The sequence below is a fragment of the Numida meleagris genome, chromosome 2 (assembly GCF_002078875.1).
Source record: "Numida meleagris isolate 19003 breed g44 Domestic line chromosome 2, NumMel1.0, whole genome shotgun sequence".
Classification (NCBI taxonomy): domain Eukaryota; kingdom Metazoa; phylum Chordata; class Aves; order Galliformes; family Numididae; genus Numida; species Numida meleagris.
Window position 1 is genome coordinate 146727682 of NC_034410.1, and position 17886 is coordinate 146745567.

Genomic DNA, 17886 nt, shown 5'->3' on the forward strand with positions numbered 1-17886 from the left:
GGGGAAGAAGTGTGCTCAGTCCCCAAAATGCCCACGCTCTGCAGGATCAGTGGGGGAAGGCATCATGGGGTGGCAGACCCCAGGGTATGATCCCTTACGGCAACATTCCTCCCAAACTCTATGGCCAAGGCTTCTCGTCCATCCCAGAACGGCACTCAGTGAACCCGAGAGATGCAATGGGGGCACCAAGGAAGGAGGAATGGGGATGGAGATGGGGTGGCCAAGATCAGGGGCACTCATACTGGGTGGCGTGATTCAGGGAAGTGTTGGCCCCAGACCCCTTCCTCTCCCTCCCCAGTGTCTCCTTATTTAATCACGGAGCCAACAGTTGGAGATGTGCTCCAAAAATGTACCAAAGAATGGAAGAGGGTTGTGGTTAATGTGGGGAAATAGGCTGCACCCCAACGGGGAGCTGTGATACACTCCCCTCAAATAGTAGCGAAGAGAGGAAGCAATGTCCCAGAAAGAAGCCGAGTGGGGCTGCAGAGCCTGGGGCTGCAGAGACTGGGGCAGGGATAGCAAAGCTTTCAGGCATGAAATAAGAACACAAAAAAGGGGTGACCAACCCTAAGAATCCCACAAAGCTTTCAGCCCCGGCACATCATGCATGGCACAAGGACCCCTCCATGCATCCCACCTCGCAGTGCAAAAACTCAGCCTGACACAAAACAGCCGGGCTGCTCCCTAGAGGAAAAAAAACAAATAAAAATCTAAAAAAAAGGCATTTCTGGTCCCAAAAAATCCAAAACAAATGGGGGAAGTAGGATAGAGGGGAGTTGCATGGGTGCAGTGAGGTTTTTCCATGTTGGGAAGGTGATTTATGGCAGGAGCCAGGAGGGATCACGGTGCAACCATGGTGCAACCGGGCAAAAATATAGGGAAAAAATTTTTAAAATATACATAATTAAAAATATATATTAACAAGCTCAGAAATAGGCTCTTTTGCAAACTGCCCTGCAGTGCCCAAAGCCCCAGCATGGTTGAAAAATGCCAAAATTGCAGAGTGATGGCCGTGCCTGTGTATTACGGCAGCGCAGAGCGGAGCCGCTGGGAACACAGAGCCCCGACTGACTCCAAAAGAATGGCAAACAAACTGAGCTTAAATCTTTCCCTTAGGGGAAAAGCCCATTTTTTTCGGTTTACCTTTCTCTATAAAGCTCACGTCTTGATTTTCTTTAGGGAAAAAGTTAATTTTGGGGGTTTTCCTTTGGAGGAAAAGATCCCAGTTTTTGGTTTATTTTCAGTTTGTTTCCCTACTCCCTTGCTTAAAAAAAAAAAAAAAAAAAAAAAACAACTCAGAAGAGAGCAGCCAGAAGGGGAAAAGAAGAATAAAATTAAAACTTACTACCATTTAAAATCAAGCTTGGTTGAGCTGAGGTCCAACAGGATCCGCAGTCCCCGTGTTGGGACGGAGGAGACTTTTCGGTGACCACGGGGACAAAGGTCTCCGGGGCGCACAGGACCCAGGGACTGGGGATAGCCCGGCTGGAAAAAAAAAAAAAAAAAAGGCAGAAAAAGTGAAAAGCAAAAAGCACAGCGGGGCAGAGCCGGGGGGCTGCGCTTGCCTCTTGGAGGTAATGCCGACAACGCTGGAAAACAAAGAGTCACCCAATGAGCCCCCCACTGAGCCCCCAACACCGCAACACAGAAAGGGAACCCAACCCCAACACAAAAGGCAAAGCCACGAGTGTCCACGCATCAGAGAACAACTGACCCAGGCTTTAGTTGAATATAAGTTTTTTTTTTTGTTTTTTTTTTTTTATATCTTGATGCAACATCGTTAAAACCGTCACAAATCGAAACAACAGGTCGTTAAAAACGCTCCGCACCATCAGTCCCTAAAATGCACCAAAACTCGCGCCGTCGGAAGACCTTTGTGGGTTCCCCCCTCCCCCCGCCCCATGATGAATATCAGTTTTCCCCTAAGAATAATTATATTTGTGTGTGTGTGTGTGTGTGTGTGTGTTTTCCTTTTTTTAAATAAGCAACATTAAAAAAAAACCAACCCAAACAACCTCACTCCTCCGCTTCCACTCCGAGCACAATTGCACAAATTCTACTTTTCCCCCCCACCCCCTGCTCCCTCCCCATCTTTTTTCGCTTCGAGAAATAATGTGCATTTTCCTCTCCTTTTGTCAACGCCGAGGTTAAAATAATTCGTTTCCCGAGGGTTAATAAATAAATCTGGTGCATAGTGAGATAGCAGCCAACCATTCGCAGTTCATATATTACTCTATTGCCTTTCAGATCGCCCTAATTGTTACCTCTCCCTCCCGCCCCCCTCAACCTCCCCTTTTTTTTTTTTAATTTTTAAGAGCATAGATAATTTTAAATCTCTATAAAACAGTATTATTTAACCCAATCGATTCCTGTATATAGTGCATTCGGCTTCTTCCCAACATCATTAAATTAACTCAGATATTATTTGCATGCTATTACATACAAACTTTTAAGACTCGTGTTTTTTTGTGGTTTTTTTTGGGTTTTTTTGCTTTTTTTTTTTTTTTTAAAGGATTTTTTTTTTCCTCTCCATAAATCACCAAGCAAAATATAGGCTCAGGAAGAAAACAAAAACAAACAAAAAAAAAAAGCAGAAAAAACTAAAAACTAAACTAACTTCTACATATGTACAAGGGGCAAATAAGTTAAAGAGTGGCTCAGGTTGGGGTGCAGGAGGTGGGGGCCGGGCAGGGCACAGCGCTGCCAGACCCTCCCCCCCCCAAGGAGGATGCACAGGGGCACCCCGAAATTAATTAATAATAATAAATGATAATTGAAGGAGGGGGTTAAACACGCAGGGTGGAGGGGGCTAGTGTGCTGGGGGCGGCACGCCATACACGTCCCGCATGCAGGCTTGGCTCCATGTCCGCTGCCTTTCCGCCCCCCTCCCAGGACCCCCCTCTTTGATCCAGTCCGAGTCCTCAGGGGGTTGGGATCCCATTTCCCCGTATTTTCGGAAGAAAATAATACTTCTTTTCTTTTTTATACAAGCAGATTGTTTGCTCTTCCCATATAAGAGGTCTATAGGATGCCCCCCTCCCCAGGACCCCCAGTTTGAGTCCTGATGGAATCGGGAAGGGGGTCCCATTTCCCCATTTTTTTGGAAGAAAATATTTTTTTGTCTTTAATACAAGCAGATTGTTTGCTCTCCCCGGATAAGGGGTCTATAGGATGTGTCCCCCTCTGCCCACACAGGGGCTCTATGGGATGCGTCCCCCTCCCCAGGACCCCCTCCCTTTCCAGTCTAAGTCCTGATGGGGTCGGGGAGGGGGTCCCATTTCCTCATATTTTCAGAACAACTTTTCAGAAGAAAATAATAGTATTTTTTTATACAAGCAGATCGTTTGCTCTCCCCACATCGCGGGGGAGGGGGGCATTGCAATGTCACCCCCCGCCTCACCCCACCCCGGGCTCACATGAAGAAGTCAGCAGCGGTAGTTTTTGGGGCCGCAGGAGGGGATGGCTCCCGGGGGAAGCCCCGCGCCGCCAACTTCTCGTACTTCTCTTTGTACAGATCCCGCTCCTTGGCCAAACGGGAAACTTCTTGCTTGAGTTGCTCCACTTGGCTCTGGAGCTGACACTTCTCGTTCTCCAGGATGTGCCTCTGCTGGACCCGCTTGTAGCGACAGGACTGCGCGTAGCCACGGTTCTTCAAGGTCCTCCTCTTCTGCTTGAGGCGAATCACCTCCTCCTTGCTGAATCCCCGCAGCTGCCGGTTGAGCTCCCGCACCGACATACTCACCAATTGGTCGTCGGAAAACCGCTCCTCCAAGCGCAGGTGGTGGTGGTGATGGTGGTGGTGGGCGTTGTGGTGGTGGGCGGCCGGGGGCAGCTCCTCGCCCCCGAAGGGCTGAGGCCGGAACGACTCATAGCTCTGATGATGGTGATGGTGGTGGTGCGGAGCGCCGATCAATGCTTCCACAGCATCCTCCGGGGTCAAGTTGAGCGCTTCGGGGTTGAGGTGGTGCTGGTAGCCCGACATCCAATACAGCTCCTCCAGCTGCGGTTTGGAGCCCAGGGGAGCGGCGGTGGGACCAGCACTCGGCTGTCCACCAGGGCTGGGAGCACAGAAACTGGGCGAGGAAGGCACGGAGGAACACGGGGTGCTGAGCGGGGTGGAAGAAAGCGAACCAGCAGGCAGGCGGTGGCACAGCCTCTCGGCCTCCGCCGGTTCTTTCTTCACCTCAAACTTCATCAGGTCAAAATCGTTGACGTATTCAATGGCGAGGGGGCTGGTGGGCAGCTCCGCGGTCATGGCCAGCTCCGAGGCCATCTCAGTCCATGGAGGGGAAAAGGTCCCCCGCTGCTTGGAGCGGGGCTGGGAGCAGGGAACCTCTGCTGAGGCTCCGCAATGGGGTGAGGTCAGGCTGTCCGAGATGGAAATCTTTTTTTTTTTTTTCCTGCCTTTTTTGGGCTCCGAAGGGGCTTCACTGCTCTTCTGACAGGACGGTGCTCGAGGACTCGGCTCCGGGATGCAGCCAAAATCCAGACAACTTCCAGTGGGGTTTTGCCAGTGGCTTCAGCTCCAGCTCCTGGGAATCTCCGATTGAGTTTTGCTTCAACTCAACTCCGAGTAGCTCCAGCGGGTCTTTATCACCGACTTCTGCTCCAGCTCCGGTGATCCTCTGACGGAGTTTTGTGGCTGACTTCAGCTCAACTCTGGGAAGCCTCCAACGGGTTTCGCTTCAACCCAACTCCAGGGGAAACCTCCGATGGAACCGTTCCTGGGGACTCCACTCCAGGATTCAGCCCAATTCCAGGGAAACTCCGATGGGGTTTTACTTCAGTTCAACTCCAGGCACCTCCGATGGGGCTTTGTCGTCGACTTCAGCCAAATTCCAGCAGAACTCCGGTGGTGTTTTGCTTCTGCTCAGCTCCAGGAAATCTCTGGTGGGGTTTTGCTGCCGACTTCAGCCCCGACTCCGACGAAACGGTTCTTGGAGACACTGCTCCAAGACGCAGCCCAACTCTGGAGAACCTCCGAGGGTGCTTTGTCACGGACTTCAGCCCAACTCCGCCGAACCTCCGCTGGGGTCCCGCTCCGCGGCTGCCCACTCCCGACAGAGTTTTCCGGCTCCCACAGCTGCGCACCGGAGCTCAACCCCAGGTTCCACCCGGGAGCGGAGCGCACCACGGGGCGCTCAGTGCGGGATGCCCGGAGCTCTCTGCGGTTCCTCCGCTGCCTCCCAATGGCGAGCAATGGGGCAGCGCCCCGCCCGCCCCTTCCTGCCTTCCCCTTGGCACCTGCCCCAGCCCCACCTCCCCGGGGCTGTGAGCCTTCCTCTGCTTTCCTCCTCCTCCTCCTCTTTTCTCCTCCCCTCCCCCGGAGAACGCGGGGGCGGGGGACGCACCTCAATCCCGCTCCCCGCCCGCACCCTCCGCGGCACAGCGCTGAATGGAGCCCTCCGCCTTATATATGGGGAGAACCCTCTATCCCCGCCCCTCAGGGCGGGTCTTAGGGTCCGTCGGCCAATCAGAGAGGCGACCGCCCGAGGATATTTGCATATTCCCATGGCAACGCCCCCGGGTAGCTGTCAATCAATGAGGGGAGAGAGTGCAGCGCTGCCCGCGGGAGCCCCGCAGGAGGGTGGCATAGAGATTTGCCCTATGGGTACCCCCACTATAGGGACCCCCTATAGGCACCCCCGTGTCCTCACCCCCACAGCTCCCAACCACCACCCTGAGCATATTGTGAGGAACAAAATGATGGAAAGAAACTCCATTTCCATCCAAGAAACCCAAAAGAATGGGAAAAATGAAAATGTGGTTTATTCACCCGAAATTTCACATGATGCCTCACCGTCCCTTTCATCCCACAGGTACCAGGCATCAAATATGGGGGTAGCCCCCTCTTCACTCACTTTTCCCACTGGGGTGAATGCTCAGCATCCTTTCAATGGCACTGCTACCTTCACGCAATGCCGTATTTATAATTTTTGGATTTCCTTCTTAGGATTTTCCCACAATCTGTTGGTTTTCAGGGAGAATGCACAACCACCAATCCCTACATTCAGAGGGGAGGTATTGGGCTGATGTAGGCTGGTTTTGTGCCACAGGGTGCGAAGTTTGCACTCTGGATCTTCACTGGCTCTTCTAGGTGGGAAAGAAAGTTGGTAAAATTAGGATGAAAAGCACCAAAACGTCACCTGAGCATCTCCGAGCCGCGACATCACTTTGAGGCATGACTGTAGAGTGAACAAAGGGGCTATAAGGTGAACACAGGGCTTATAGAGTGAATGCAAGGGTTACAGGGTGAATGTAGGGGTTATAGGGTGAAGACACATCCCAGCGCAGGGGATCCCATTGTGTCAGGATGCTTTGCTGAGCATCCTTCAGGATGTGGTCCAGGTGTGGATGCTGCTCCCAGCCCTGCCACCTCGTGGCTGCTGGGGCTGCAGCACGGGAGGGAGGAGGGTGATTTGGGGAGCCACAGCACCTGGAGAGATTTGGGGTTAATGATAATGGAGTCAGGGGAGGTGTTAGAGGGGATGTGCACCATAGCCAGGGATAGAGCACATGGCACAATGTGTTTGAGGGAAACTGAGGCACGGGGATACCACCATGGCCCAAGTAACAACCATCCCCATCCTATGGGGTCCTCTCCATCCACACCCACGACGATGTCACCATGACACCACCACAGCCATCCCCTCCATCCTCACCCACCCACTGGGCAGGCAGAGACTCCAGCGTGAGGACTCAGGGATGGGGACACTGCTTTTTCCCATTTTCCTGCTTAAAGGCAGGGCTGGATTAATGTAAAAAGGTTTTTTGTTGTTTTGTTTGTTTGTTTGTTTTTGAAGGGTCAAAGCAAAGAAAACTTGCTGCATCCCAAGCAGTTAAAACCAGGGACCATTTATATTTCTGCATGCATTATCAATATCCCCAGTATCTACCAATACATCCAGTATCTAGAAATACTTCCAAATTCAAATAATGATATTATGGGGTGCAATGCACAGGGGCCATGGGATGGAGGTGATATAAAGAAAGGCAACAGATGGTTTTGCAATGCCTTGCAATAATTAAAGTCCTTTCTGTAGGATGTTTTAACCATGTTTTCTTGCTCTCTTCCAGCTTGCAAACCACCAGGAACAAGGTGGGAAAAGGGGAAAGTGCCCCAAAAATTGAAAACAGAATTTGCAACAACTCCACGACCCCCAGTGTGGTGTCATTGGGATGCCACAACCCAGTGGGTGCCACCTCCCATAAGCATCCTTGGGGTACCCAACTGGAATCACCAGCAGTGGATAGGAGCCACAGAGAGATTAGGATCAGGCCAGGATCCAAGCAGGGCCATCGTTTGGCCCAGGTATTTTTATCCCCATCCCTTCCCTCCCCACCACGTCACGTTGGTCATCTAAGTTTACTCGCAGGCGGTCGAGTGACATAACCAGGTTGGAGGGTGCGGAATGGCAGCGGGATAGCGTCACCCTTTGCATTTAGCTCCTGTGGCCCTTTAACCCTTGGAGTATGGATGGGCACCAAGATCCCATATCACTGCTGCCTCAGTTTCTCCAAATTGCTGTTGGTTTTGGCAGGGTGCAGAAGTGGGGTTACAGTAGGCACCCCAAAAGTGGTGACACACCAAAAGCGGTGGCACCATCCCGGTGACCCAACCCCTGGCCGCCATGGCACAAATCTGACCCATGGGAAGGGTCAGAAATAAACCTAGAAAGGTTACGATTGTGCGAAGACATGGGACAGGGCAGGAGGAGGAGGGCCGGGGACAGCCACCCTGATGACGGGCAGAAAAGTGAGCTCGAGGGAGATGCCACCCTGGCACCTGCTTCCCCGGCAGGGGACCAAGAGCTGTGCCAGCAGCCCTGGTCGACGCCCGAGGGTTTTCCAGGAAATGTTTACAGTGCCCTCCAGAAACACTGCCCTGTATCCCCCCTCCCTCCTCCTGCTGCTGTCCCATAGGCTGGGCTCATGCAGTGCTTTCTCAGTCTAAGGCAGCATCCAAGAGGCATGGACAAAACCTCGCTGTGCCCATCATCGAGTGCTTGGCCAATGCTCCTGGCCATTGTCACCTTGCAATGGCCATCCCTGGGGACCCTGCCACTCATCATTACTGGCAAATCCAGGTTGTTGATTAGGAAACCATGTTTCTTGAACACCTCCAGGGATGGTTACTCCACCACCTCCATGGACAGCCTATTCCAATGCATTACCATGCTTTCTGAGAAGAATTTTCTCCAAATATCTGAATTTTCAGCTTGGAGTGGGAGTACTACATAAAAACCCAAAATCTGGAAGATTTGGGTTTTCGCGTTCAGCTTCGTCAAGGGAACCATCTGCCCATTTCCCAGCCACTGCATGACTCTGGTAGAGTCATAATGCTGAAAGATGAGCAAAGCTCAAGGCAGAAACTCTTTTATTTAAATACAAAAATGCACAAGTTAATAAAAGACATTTAGTAACAACGGGGACGACAACCACTTTATTAAAAAAAACGAGAAACTCCGTACACAATGCTTCGTTGAATTTTCCCACAGAGACAGTCACACGAAACCCCAAATAGGTGCAGAAAGCAAAAAGAAGGGTGGAGCAAGAGGGTCCCCCACTCTAATTTCTCTGGCCTTCTTCAAGAGGTGACAGGCATTGATGACACAGTGCCTCTGGTGGCCTGCCATGCCCCAAGTCACCCGAGCCATGTGTTGGGCATTTGGGGTGAAATACGACCCGGGGGCTCTGCCTGCTATAAATCCCATGACCCCCCCCTTATAGAAGCTGGGCAGGGGGGAGCCTTCCAGCCTGTGCCCCCCCCCCCTATGGGGTGCACGCATCCAGCTCCTCTGGGGGATGTTCTGGGTGTGAAAATGCAGCCATCAGCTTTATTGGAGCTGTTGTACACCTGAGCCTGCGGCAACACGGTGACATTGTCACCCATCCCATGGCCAAGCACACCTGGGTACCTGTTCCCTGGAGACAACAGAGCTGGCACCCCCACTGCCTTCGTGTTGGAAATGCCAGAGGTGGGGGCTCACAGGTTCATCCAAGCTCCACGGGGATGAGTGGGGTGATGCCATGCGCATCAGAACCAAGCAAAATGCATTTGCAGTGCAAAGATTGGCACGTCCATGTAGAGCTGTGGCACTGTCCCTATGGGGCACACAGTCCTAAACTGTATAATGCTGCTGCCTTTTCCCTGTAGGACTCTTAAAATAAAGTTTGCCCTAAGGTACTGCCTAACAGACAGGCAAATCTTGCTATTTAAGGACAACGGACGAGCAAATGTTGCCTCTTGGCATCTCTTGGCAAGGATGGACTTGTCCTCTGTGTCAGGGAGCTGCATTTGCCACTCCAAAACCACTCCAGAAACTGAATCCACGGATGCCAGATATCAAGGCAGCTTTCCAAAAGCTGCACAGCCAGCAGAAACCTGCTTGGCAGAGGGCTCCCACATGCTCTTAAGTCATGGAGATGAAGGCATGGAGCAGGAAAACCAAAACCTGCTCAACAGATTGAGCACTACCAACAACCATCAGCGCCTCCATCCATCTGCACAATGGCAGAGATCAGACCCATGATCCATCTTCTATCAGCTCGCTGCTCTGCAGGAGGAGGTGAACCAAGAGCTGAGATCAGCAGAACTTGTCACACAGATCAGGGCTGGTGCAGGGGAGCATCAAGAGTCAGGATGAACAGGCACCCTCCTAGGAGATAGGATGCTGTGAGATATCAGATTAATAATGCATGAGGGACAGCAGTTGAGCATTGAGGCTGTGCCCATAACACGCTGAGCAGTTACACCGCTGTTATTTCCTACCAGGTTGGGAGTTGCTTTTGCTCTCATCTGGATTTACAGGGGCTCAAAGGCCCCAAAAAGACTAGTTGGATTTCCAAGAGAGCAAAACCCTGTTGGGACTCATAGCAATGGTCTGAGCTAAGCACTGCTCCTAAAAATAAGCGATGGAGCAGGATGCAGGTGGGCTTTTGGCATGGAAATTCCAACCCATGTTGGGACACCTCACCATGATGACTTGAGACCACCAGATACCTCATCCCAAATAGCGCAGGGGGTCTGGATGCAGGCATATGACCAAGGATAACCATAGGGTGCTTGTGTCCCACATCCAAGCAGCGCCCATGCGCTCAGTTGGTTGAACATCTCCACTCTTCATCCTCCCCAGGAGCCTTAAATAAGCCAACTGAAACCAGAATTTATTCCCAAACTTAAAATACTTCAACAAAACCACCTCCCTGAGGGGCGAGGCTGAGGGAATGGTCCTCCACGCCGCTGCCAGGCTCTCTGGTGAAATGATATCCCAGAAAAATGAACAACAAAAAGAAGGTGCCATGTCCTGGAATGGTGTCCTGAGGTAGGTGCCAGGCAATGCCTGGCTCAGTGTTTCCTGAGCTGGTCAGCTGCTGTGGGGACAACGGTCACAGCCTGGGCTTGATTTGCAGCTGTTTGCCTGGAAAGGAGGAAAGAAAAAAGGTGGCATGCATCCCACAGTGCTTTTAAGGCTTTGTGTTCCACCTCTGGAAGGTGGCATGGGGAAACGTCTCACCTCTACTACTGCCCTCCTCAAGAGTGGTGCTTTCGGAATCCCTCAACGTTGCCCACATTGAGGTCCTTTTCCATTTGATGCCACCTGGAAGGAGAAAGGGACAAAAAGAGGAGAATGTCGTCTAAGTCCCTGCCCCCTCTGCCCAACTGCCTACGGTTGGACTAGATGATTGTATTAGTCTTTCCAACCTTAATGATTCCATGATTCTGTGATCTCCCCATGGGAGTTCCTCTTCCTCAAAGGAGAGTGTGCCCAGAAATTGAGACCTTGTCTAAAACTGGCTCTGGTGAGAGCAGGGCTTTCTGCAGCCTGGGGTTGGGTGATGCTCCACCACTGCCATGCCAGCTGCTATTGAGGACACACATCCCCCCTTGGTGTGGACTGGTGTCCCTTTCTCTGAGGATGTGTATCCCTGCTAACCCAGATGTCACCCTTTGGGGTGGCCGGGATGGAGCTCACTGGTTCCCCAAATTCCCATTGAGCATCCTCAGCCCCCAGCAAGCAGCGTGGAAGGAAGGCACCCATGGCTCCCACCACATCACAGTGCACTGAATTTGTTGTAAACTCCCAAAATTATGGTCAAAACATGAAGTAGCTGAATCTTTAAGCTGCAGCACAAGGTGGAGGGTCACAGCCTGCTCTGGGGTAAAGAACAGAGCACCAGCAAGCAAGAGGTTAACTTACTCTTGATACTCCAGTTAAAAGGTCTGGGGACATTCCTATCACCCTGGAGACATAGAACCACAGAATGGGTTCAGGTACATGGGACCTTCAAGATCTTCCAGTTCCAACCTCCTGAAATGGGACATGCAGAGGGACAGGGACCCATGACTCAAATGTGCTTGGAGGCACTCACAGCCATTCGAGCTGCTCATCAGTGGTGACGAGATAGCAAGAGGGAAAAATGATAACCAAAAAACCCGCCTGGGGATTTGGGGCCGCATAGCTGATGGGTTTCACGACCCCGCGATGACAAGCCCAGTGATAAATCGCCGCTGCCCGTGAAGTCAGGAGGGGGTTTGGGGATTCAGTCTGCGCGAGCGCAGCGATGAGAGTAGCTCCAGAGCTCAGGAGAGTGCTGCTGCCATCTAGCTGGGTCCCAGCACACAGGGCTGGAGGATGCTCTTATGCAGAGATTTGAGGGATAAAAGCTCAGCCACTCCCTGAGTATCCCTGGGTGCACTGGAGTGTTGTTTTGGAAGGTGAGTGTGGAGATATGTAGAAAGCAATGCCTCTTCAGGGTATTTACACCATTAACAAGCTCAGCTTTGGTTTGAGCAGGGACTTTCTGCTCTCGGTTTCCAGCTGCTGCTCTGTTCCCAGAGGGAATCTCTGGGTTTTGGGTCCCCCCAGAACCTCTTCACCATTTTCCCTTGGAAGAGCAGGTGAACAAACTTCTTTTTGGGTGCTTACCACATGAGAGAGACAGCTGGAAACAAAGCAGCAACGAGGGACAGGAATGAAGGAAAACAAACCAGGCTTCAGGATGCCCAGCACACCTTAAGGAGAATCTCAGATGCTCCTATAAAGCTGAAACCCCATGAAGTTCCTTTTGGAGATGACCCTTTTGTAGGACAACCCCATGCAAACCCCATGGACCATGGTGGACAACGTGAAGTCCTCCTCTGTTTTGATGGAAATAGAATGTATCTTTCTGAAGAATTTCTCATGTTCTATTCTCTCCCATTTTCTCCTTGGGGAGGTGGCTACGGGGTTCTACCTGCTGGGTCAGAACTTCCCTATGGGGAGGCAGAAGTATGGTGGCTAACTTGAGAGGACAAGACACTGAGATGAACATGGAAGAGAAAAGGGGGTTCTCCCAGGAAAAGGGATCCAGAGGTTGCTGAGCAATGAGACCTACTTGGTGAAATCCCCTCTCATTTGGGACTACATGAGGAGAACATCACAGAGGAGTCAGAAAGAATCCATTCCAAACGCTATCCAGATGCTCTGGTCGCAAGTACTACATGACCGGTTTCTGGTTTGACCCCAATCCACCTCTTCAGCTATCCAAAGCACCTCATTTCAGATCTCCAGAACTAGTGTCCCCAAACCAAATCTGGCTCTGGGAAGCCCATGAACAATTCCTCCAGGAGACAAGGGAGCAGTAGGTCACGTCTGTGAGCTGCTCTTCCCTTCTAAACTTGGGTAAACAAACTTGCTCAGAGTCCACAGCACTGTGGCAGTGATACATAGCTTTGGAGCTAATTTATGTAAAACAAAGAGGGCTCATTTAGCACCTTTCTGCCCTTAATATAACACCCATACATCAGAGGGCTGCACGGCAGCCACGACGGCCTCAGCTATTAGTCACCTGCGACGCAGGCTAATATGGCTTTGAGGAATGGTGACACAAGCAGCTCAAACCTGCTGAGCTTCCCAAGACTCTCTCAGTTGGAGTTAGACTCGATGATTCTTATGGGTCCCTTCCAATTTGGGATATTCTATGATTCTATGATTCAATTTTCCAGCATCCCAGCAATTTGGGCTGTGCAGCATGGTATTCCCATTGGGTATGGCAGAAGAGGTGCAGTGCTGTTGCCCATTAACACCAAATAGAAAAATCATAGAACCATTTGAGTTGGAAGGGGTCCTTAAAGACCATCTAGTCCAACTCCTCTACAATGAACAGGGACACCTACAGCTAGATCAGGTTGCTCAGAGCCTGATGACAGGGCTTCCACCACCTCTCAGGGCAACCTGTCCCAGTGCCTCACCACTCTTACTGGAAAAAGCTTCTTCCATATATCCAACCTAAATCTCCTCTTTTTTAGTTTTAGTTTGAAACCATTTCCCCTCACCCTAGCACAATAGATCCTGCTAAAGAGTCCATCCCCTTCTCTCTTACAGAACGAAAATTAGCATCTCCCTATTGCTGCCCCATGAGGACTGCATCCTTGATATGATGGGAATGTCAGAAATGGCTCAATTCCCTCAGTGGAACCGAAGAAAATTCATTAGCTAATAGTGGTGCAGCAGCACGAAAGCCATGCTTTGCAATTCAAAGCAAATATTGTTACAGAAGGAGAAATATAGATTTATTCTTGGGGACGAAAAAGAAAACAAAACAAGACAGGCAACAAAAAAACAAGAAGCTCATTTTTAAATCGACCACAATTAACTTCCTGACTTCTGCACAGAGCTGGACTTTGATTTTAAACATATTCTTGCAAATTGATGAAGATGTCGCATTGAGTGACATGCTTCGGTGGGCATGGTGGGGATGGGTTGGTGTTGGACTTGATGATCTTGATGGTCTTATCCAACCTTAATGATTCCATGATTCTGTAAATGAGCATGGTGGGGATGGGCTGACAATTGGACTTGATGATCTTAGTGGTCTTTTCCAGCCTTAATAATCCTATGATTCTATGAAAAATTGCAGCAGGGGTGTAAAGATGGGCAGTAATGAAATAAAACCAAAGCACACTGTGAAACAGCAACCAAGCACAGGCAAAAACTCAGTTTCCCACTTTGACTCTTGGATGGAGACAATCTTATTGCTGCTCCTGGAAAGGATGGGGCAAGGGATGGGGGGACCTCATCAAGATGTCGGCCCTGCACCGGCAGACAGAACTACATTTTCTGCTTTTGTGCATGGTAGATTCTGCAAATGGCGTGATCAATCTTGGGTCGCATCTCGCGTGCCTTCACTCTCTCCCACCCCCCTTGCACTTCGGGAGCGACACAATCCATCTTCCAGGAACCAGGTATATAATTTCTAGTTAGCGAAAGCAGGGATAAGAAGCCCCTTTTTCATTACGATGATTGAACTGCTTCCAAAGAGAGGAGCAGGGCTGGATCACGAGCCCTCCGCGCAGAGCTGAGTTGCTTTTGCTGAGCTTGTCAGCCTTGCCGGAGAATTAGGACTTCCAGCGTTCTTCCTTTTGATGAAAATCAACATTTATTTTGCCTAAGCCTAAGAAGGTGTCAGGCAGATGGAGAAACTTGCCACTCTTTGCTGGGGAAGGGAGTGAAAGAAGGAAATCTAATAGAAATATATTATCAAGTCTGAGGAGTGGACACGGCAGTAAATCACACTTCAGGTGGCACCATTATATTTTTCAATAAAACCAGGCTTCCCTCAGACACATCCTCGCCAAGTGGCTCCAGCTGCACCCACGTTAAACAAAATTTGCTTCAACCAGATGCTGAGATAAGGAGGAGACGGGACTTAAAGGGATTTAAAGGGACACTGCCAGTGGGGAAGTCCCTTGGATGGGGGACAAAAGGAGGTGGCCCTGGTCCTTGTCCCCATGTCCCCCCTCTGCCTATGGCTGAGTGTTGAAAAATGATTTTCTACCACATTTTTGAGGATGGGAGATGGGGCACAGAACCAGACTGGAAAAGGGACAGCAGCCAAAAATGTTCCGCATCTGCCAGGGACCACGTGACAGCTCTGCTCCATAAGTAGAGGATGCCTAAATCCTGAAGCGATGGGATGCAGGGAAGATGAATAGTACTGAGAAAGCTTGCTAGCAGCTTTCCAAATTCCTCCACTAAAGTATAAAAAGCCTTGCCACAGAGAAAGCTGGTTGTTATACGGATGCATTCCCACTCTCCCAACCAAACCTGAGTGCAATGGGACATTTTGTCTCCATCCCTCTCCCAATATGTGGGATTTGTCCTTTGCTGCACCCAGTCAGGCTCTGTACAGGGCCCGAAAATAAGCCTGGAGCTCCTCTTTTCCTAATGAGACAGCTGCAATTAGCAGAAGAGCAGTGCTTTGGCAACCAATTATTAATACAATGGGAAGCAAAGGGAATGATCAGAGCACCAAGATACGTCCCAGCACTTCCCAGCTGATGCTTAATCTGGATGGAGAAATTTCTGCTTTTCTCCCCCAAATTCCACATGCACTTTTTCACCCAGACAGGAAAAACATCCTTTACCTGCTCCCCAGCCACCTCATCTGTCACGCTGATGACAAGAATGTTTGATCTTGGACAAAACCAAGGCTGCCTCCTACCCTGTGTATCATGTACAGAGCAATGTCCCGTGCCGTTGTGCGCAGCGGAGGTGTGCAGGAAGGAATAAATCACTGCTCTTGAGATAGGCACAGATGGAGAAAATAAATACATATGATGCCATAGGGTAGAAACTACGCCTACACTTAACCCTGCAGCCCAAGACCTGCACTAAATCCATCCAGTGAGAAGAACTTCATCAACAACTCACCCTGGTGCTATTCCACCAAAAACTTGTGCCCCTCAAGAAAGGCTTCAAGGCTGGGACGCCGGGAGAGGCTCTGTCTAGAAGGGAAAAAGGCTCCAATGCTTTGATGGGCAGTGCCCATCACCTGCAGCAGAACATCTGCACAAGGATGAGTAATTTCTCTTTAATTCCTTCATTTTGGAAAAAAGCAGCAATGAGAGAGGCAACCCAACCTGATCTGCTGTGTTGCTGTTGCTCCAAGAGGTGAAACACTTAGACCTTTTCCAGCCCTGTTACATCTCATCCCCCAAATCCTCCCTATCCAAAGGGAACTCCAGCTATGAAATGCAAAGCTTGCAAATCACAAGCCACAGTGGTGGGAAAGGAATTTTGTCAGGACACGGACACCACAGCGATGCTTTATGGTTTGAGAGTCAGTGGTGACTTGGCTACAACCGAGTATGGTAAACTTTACATCTGTCCTCTACAGGTGGGTTGAAGGGATGGGATTTCACCATCTCAAAGGGCTCTTCCATCTCTGGTTTCCAGGTCATTAAATAACTCAGGAGGAAATGACAGGGCTGTAAAGTCATAGAATCATAGAATCACAAATGTTGGAAAGACCACTAAGATCTTCAAGTTCAACCATCAACCCAATACCACCAAACCACTAAAACATGTCCCTCAGTGTCACATCCACCCTTTACTTGAAAACCTCCAAGGATGGTGACTCTACCACCTTCCTGGAGGACTGGAAACATGCAGGCAGTTGGGTCCAGGCTGGGAAATCAGAATGAGTATTTTCAGATGTGGGATAAGAAAGAGGGTTTCAATTCAGATGGAGAGCCCCATCAGAAAAAGTCATGGCACTCATCAGGTTTACTGGAAGTTTCAACTAAATCGTCCACTTTGCAATATGAAAATTAAATAACTCTATGGAATAACCCTAAGGAACGTAGTCCTCAGCCAGATCCACTGATCTGGTCCCACAGTTTCAGCTTCTCACCCCTATATGGGAGCCTAGAAGGCATGGAGCAAGCAGGGGTACAGCAAAAAGTCATGAGCTATTGCCACCCTTCGGGTGATGCACCAAGCAAGACCTTCAGGAAAGCTCCTCAGGAGTTAGGAGGCCCAGCAAAGAGCTTCTACAGCACCAGCAGTTGCGGAGACCCACTAGGACCCAATCCTACTAAGAAATGGGGTTCTGGTAATGTAAGGAGTTTGGAGGAGGCATATACAATACAGGAGCAGGAATTGGGAAGACTGTGGGACTGTGCATGGTTGGACTTGATGACCTTGGAGGTTGTTTCCAACCTTAATGATTCTATGAGTGGGCACAGCAGGGATGGGTTGATGGTTGGATCTGATGATCTTAGAGGTCTTTTCCAATCTTAACGATTCTACAGAGGAGCTTCCCTATCTCAGGTTGTAGGAAACAGAGAGTCCACCGTTTCAGGAGGCGATCCCACCTAATGAAGAGGTCACAGAGGTGGATCAGTTACAGGTGCAACCATTGCTTCATGACTTCACCATGGCCAAGATCCCTTCCAAAAAGGAGCAATGATCCCACCAGGAGGGCCAAGATCTCTGTTCCACCATACACACCACCAGCCAGGACTCAGATCCTTGGAGAAGTCTAAGGCAGCTCACACATTTCTGGAAGGTAACCAAGATGGAAAAGACAGAAATCTGGTTTTCTTGATGATGAAGAGGTTAACAAACACACTAAAGCAAGTCCAGTGGAGGGTACCAAGATGGCTGGGGCTTGAGGTCAAGGAGATGCTTGTGACAACACTGAAAAACCAGTTCCCTGTATTTTACCCATAATATTTCCTCCCAGTTCCTAACAAGAGGAGCAAACTGTAGTGCTGGCTCCCATTTGGATCACCCATTTCCATCCAACTCTTCCATCACCTACATCTAGAAAGCAGATGCTTTCTAGCAGGCTTCGGGGCATTTTCTGCCACTCAGTCCAAAGGGTTGTTTTGGCATCTGCCTCATCCAGCTGCCAAAATAAGCTGTTCTGGAGCAAAGAGCCTGTGGCAGAAGGAGTGCTGAAGAGGATGCTGCAGGTGGTGGAGAACCATGGCACCCTCCACATGGCATCCCATCAGGATTCCTGATGTGAGGGAAACCAATCACAGTCATGCAAAGGGCTAGGAGCAGCAGAAGGGGAGATGTTTGGGTCCAGCACCACGGGGTTGCCATCCCATGC

At 50.2% G+C, this 17886-nt stretch overlaps 2 protein-coding genes across 5 annotated transcripts in view; both read right to left on the reverse strand.

Moving 5' to 3' along the window:
• MAFA (MAF bZIP transcription factor A) lies at window positions 2531-5383 on the reverse strand. Its single transcript, XM_021387476.1, has one exon. The coding sequence runs from the start codon at window positions 4271-4273 to the stop codon at window positions 3413-3415; it is 861 nt and encodes a 286-aa protein (XP_021243151.1). The 5' UTR covers window positions 4274-5383; the 3' UTR covers window positions 2531-3412.
• The window catches only part of ZC3H3 (zinc finger CCCH-type containing 3), a 162833-nt gene continuing 153367 nt past the window's right edge, over window positions 8421-17886 (reverse strand). Inside the window, exons 12-14 of one of the 4 annotated variants that reach the window (XR_002435290.1) lie at window positions 11202-11312; window positions 10518-10601; window positions 10403-10421 (exon numbers count right to left, since the gene is read on the reverse strand). Coding sequence is in view for 2 of the 4 variants with exons in the window: in XM_021387474.1 (XP_021243149.1) it covers window positions 10390-10421; window positions 10518-10601 (116 nt within the window). In the remaining 2 variants the exon portion in view is untranslated. Of the gene's footprint in view, window positions 10422-10517; window positions 11313-13533; window positions 17328-17886 lie in introns of those variants that run through there. The other 3 variants (XR_002435289.1, XM_021387474.1, XM_021387475.1) reach the window with 3 other exon arrangements.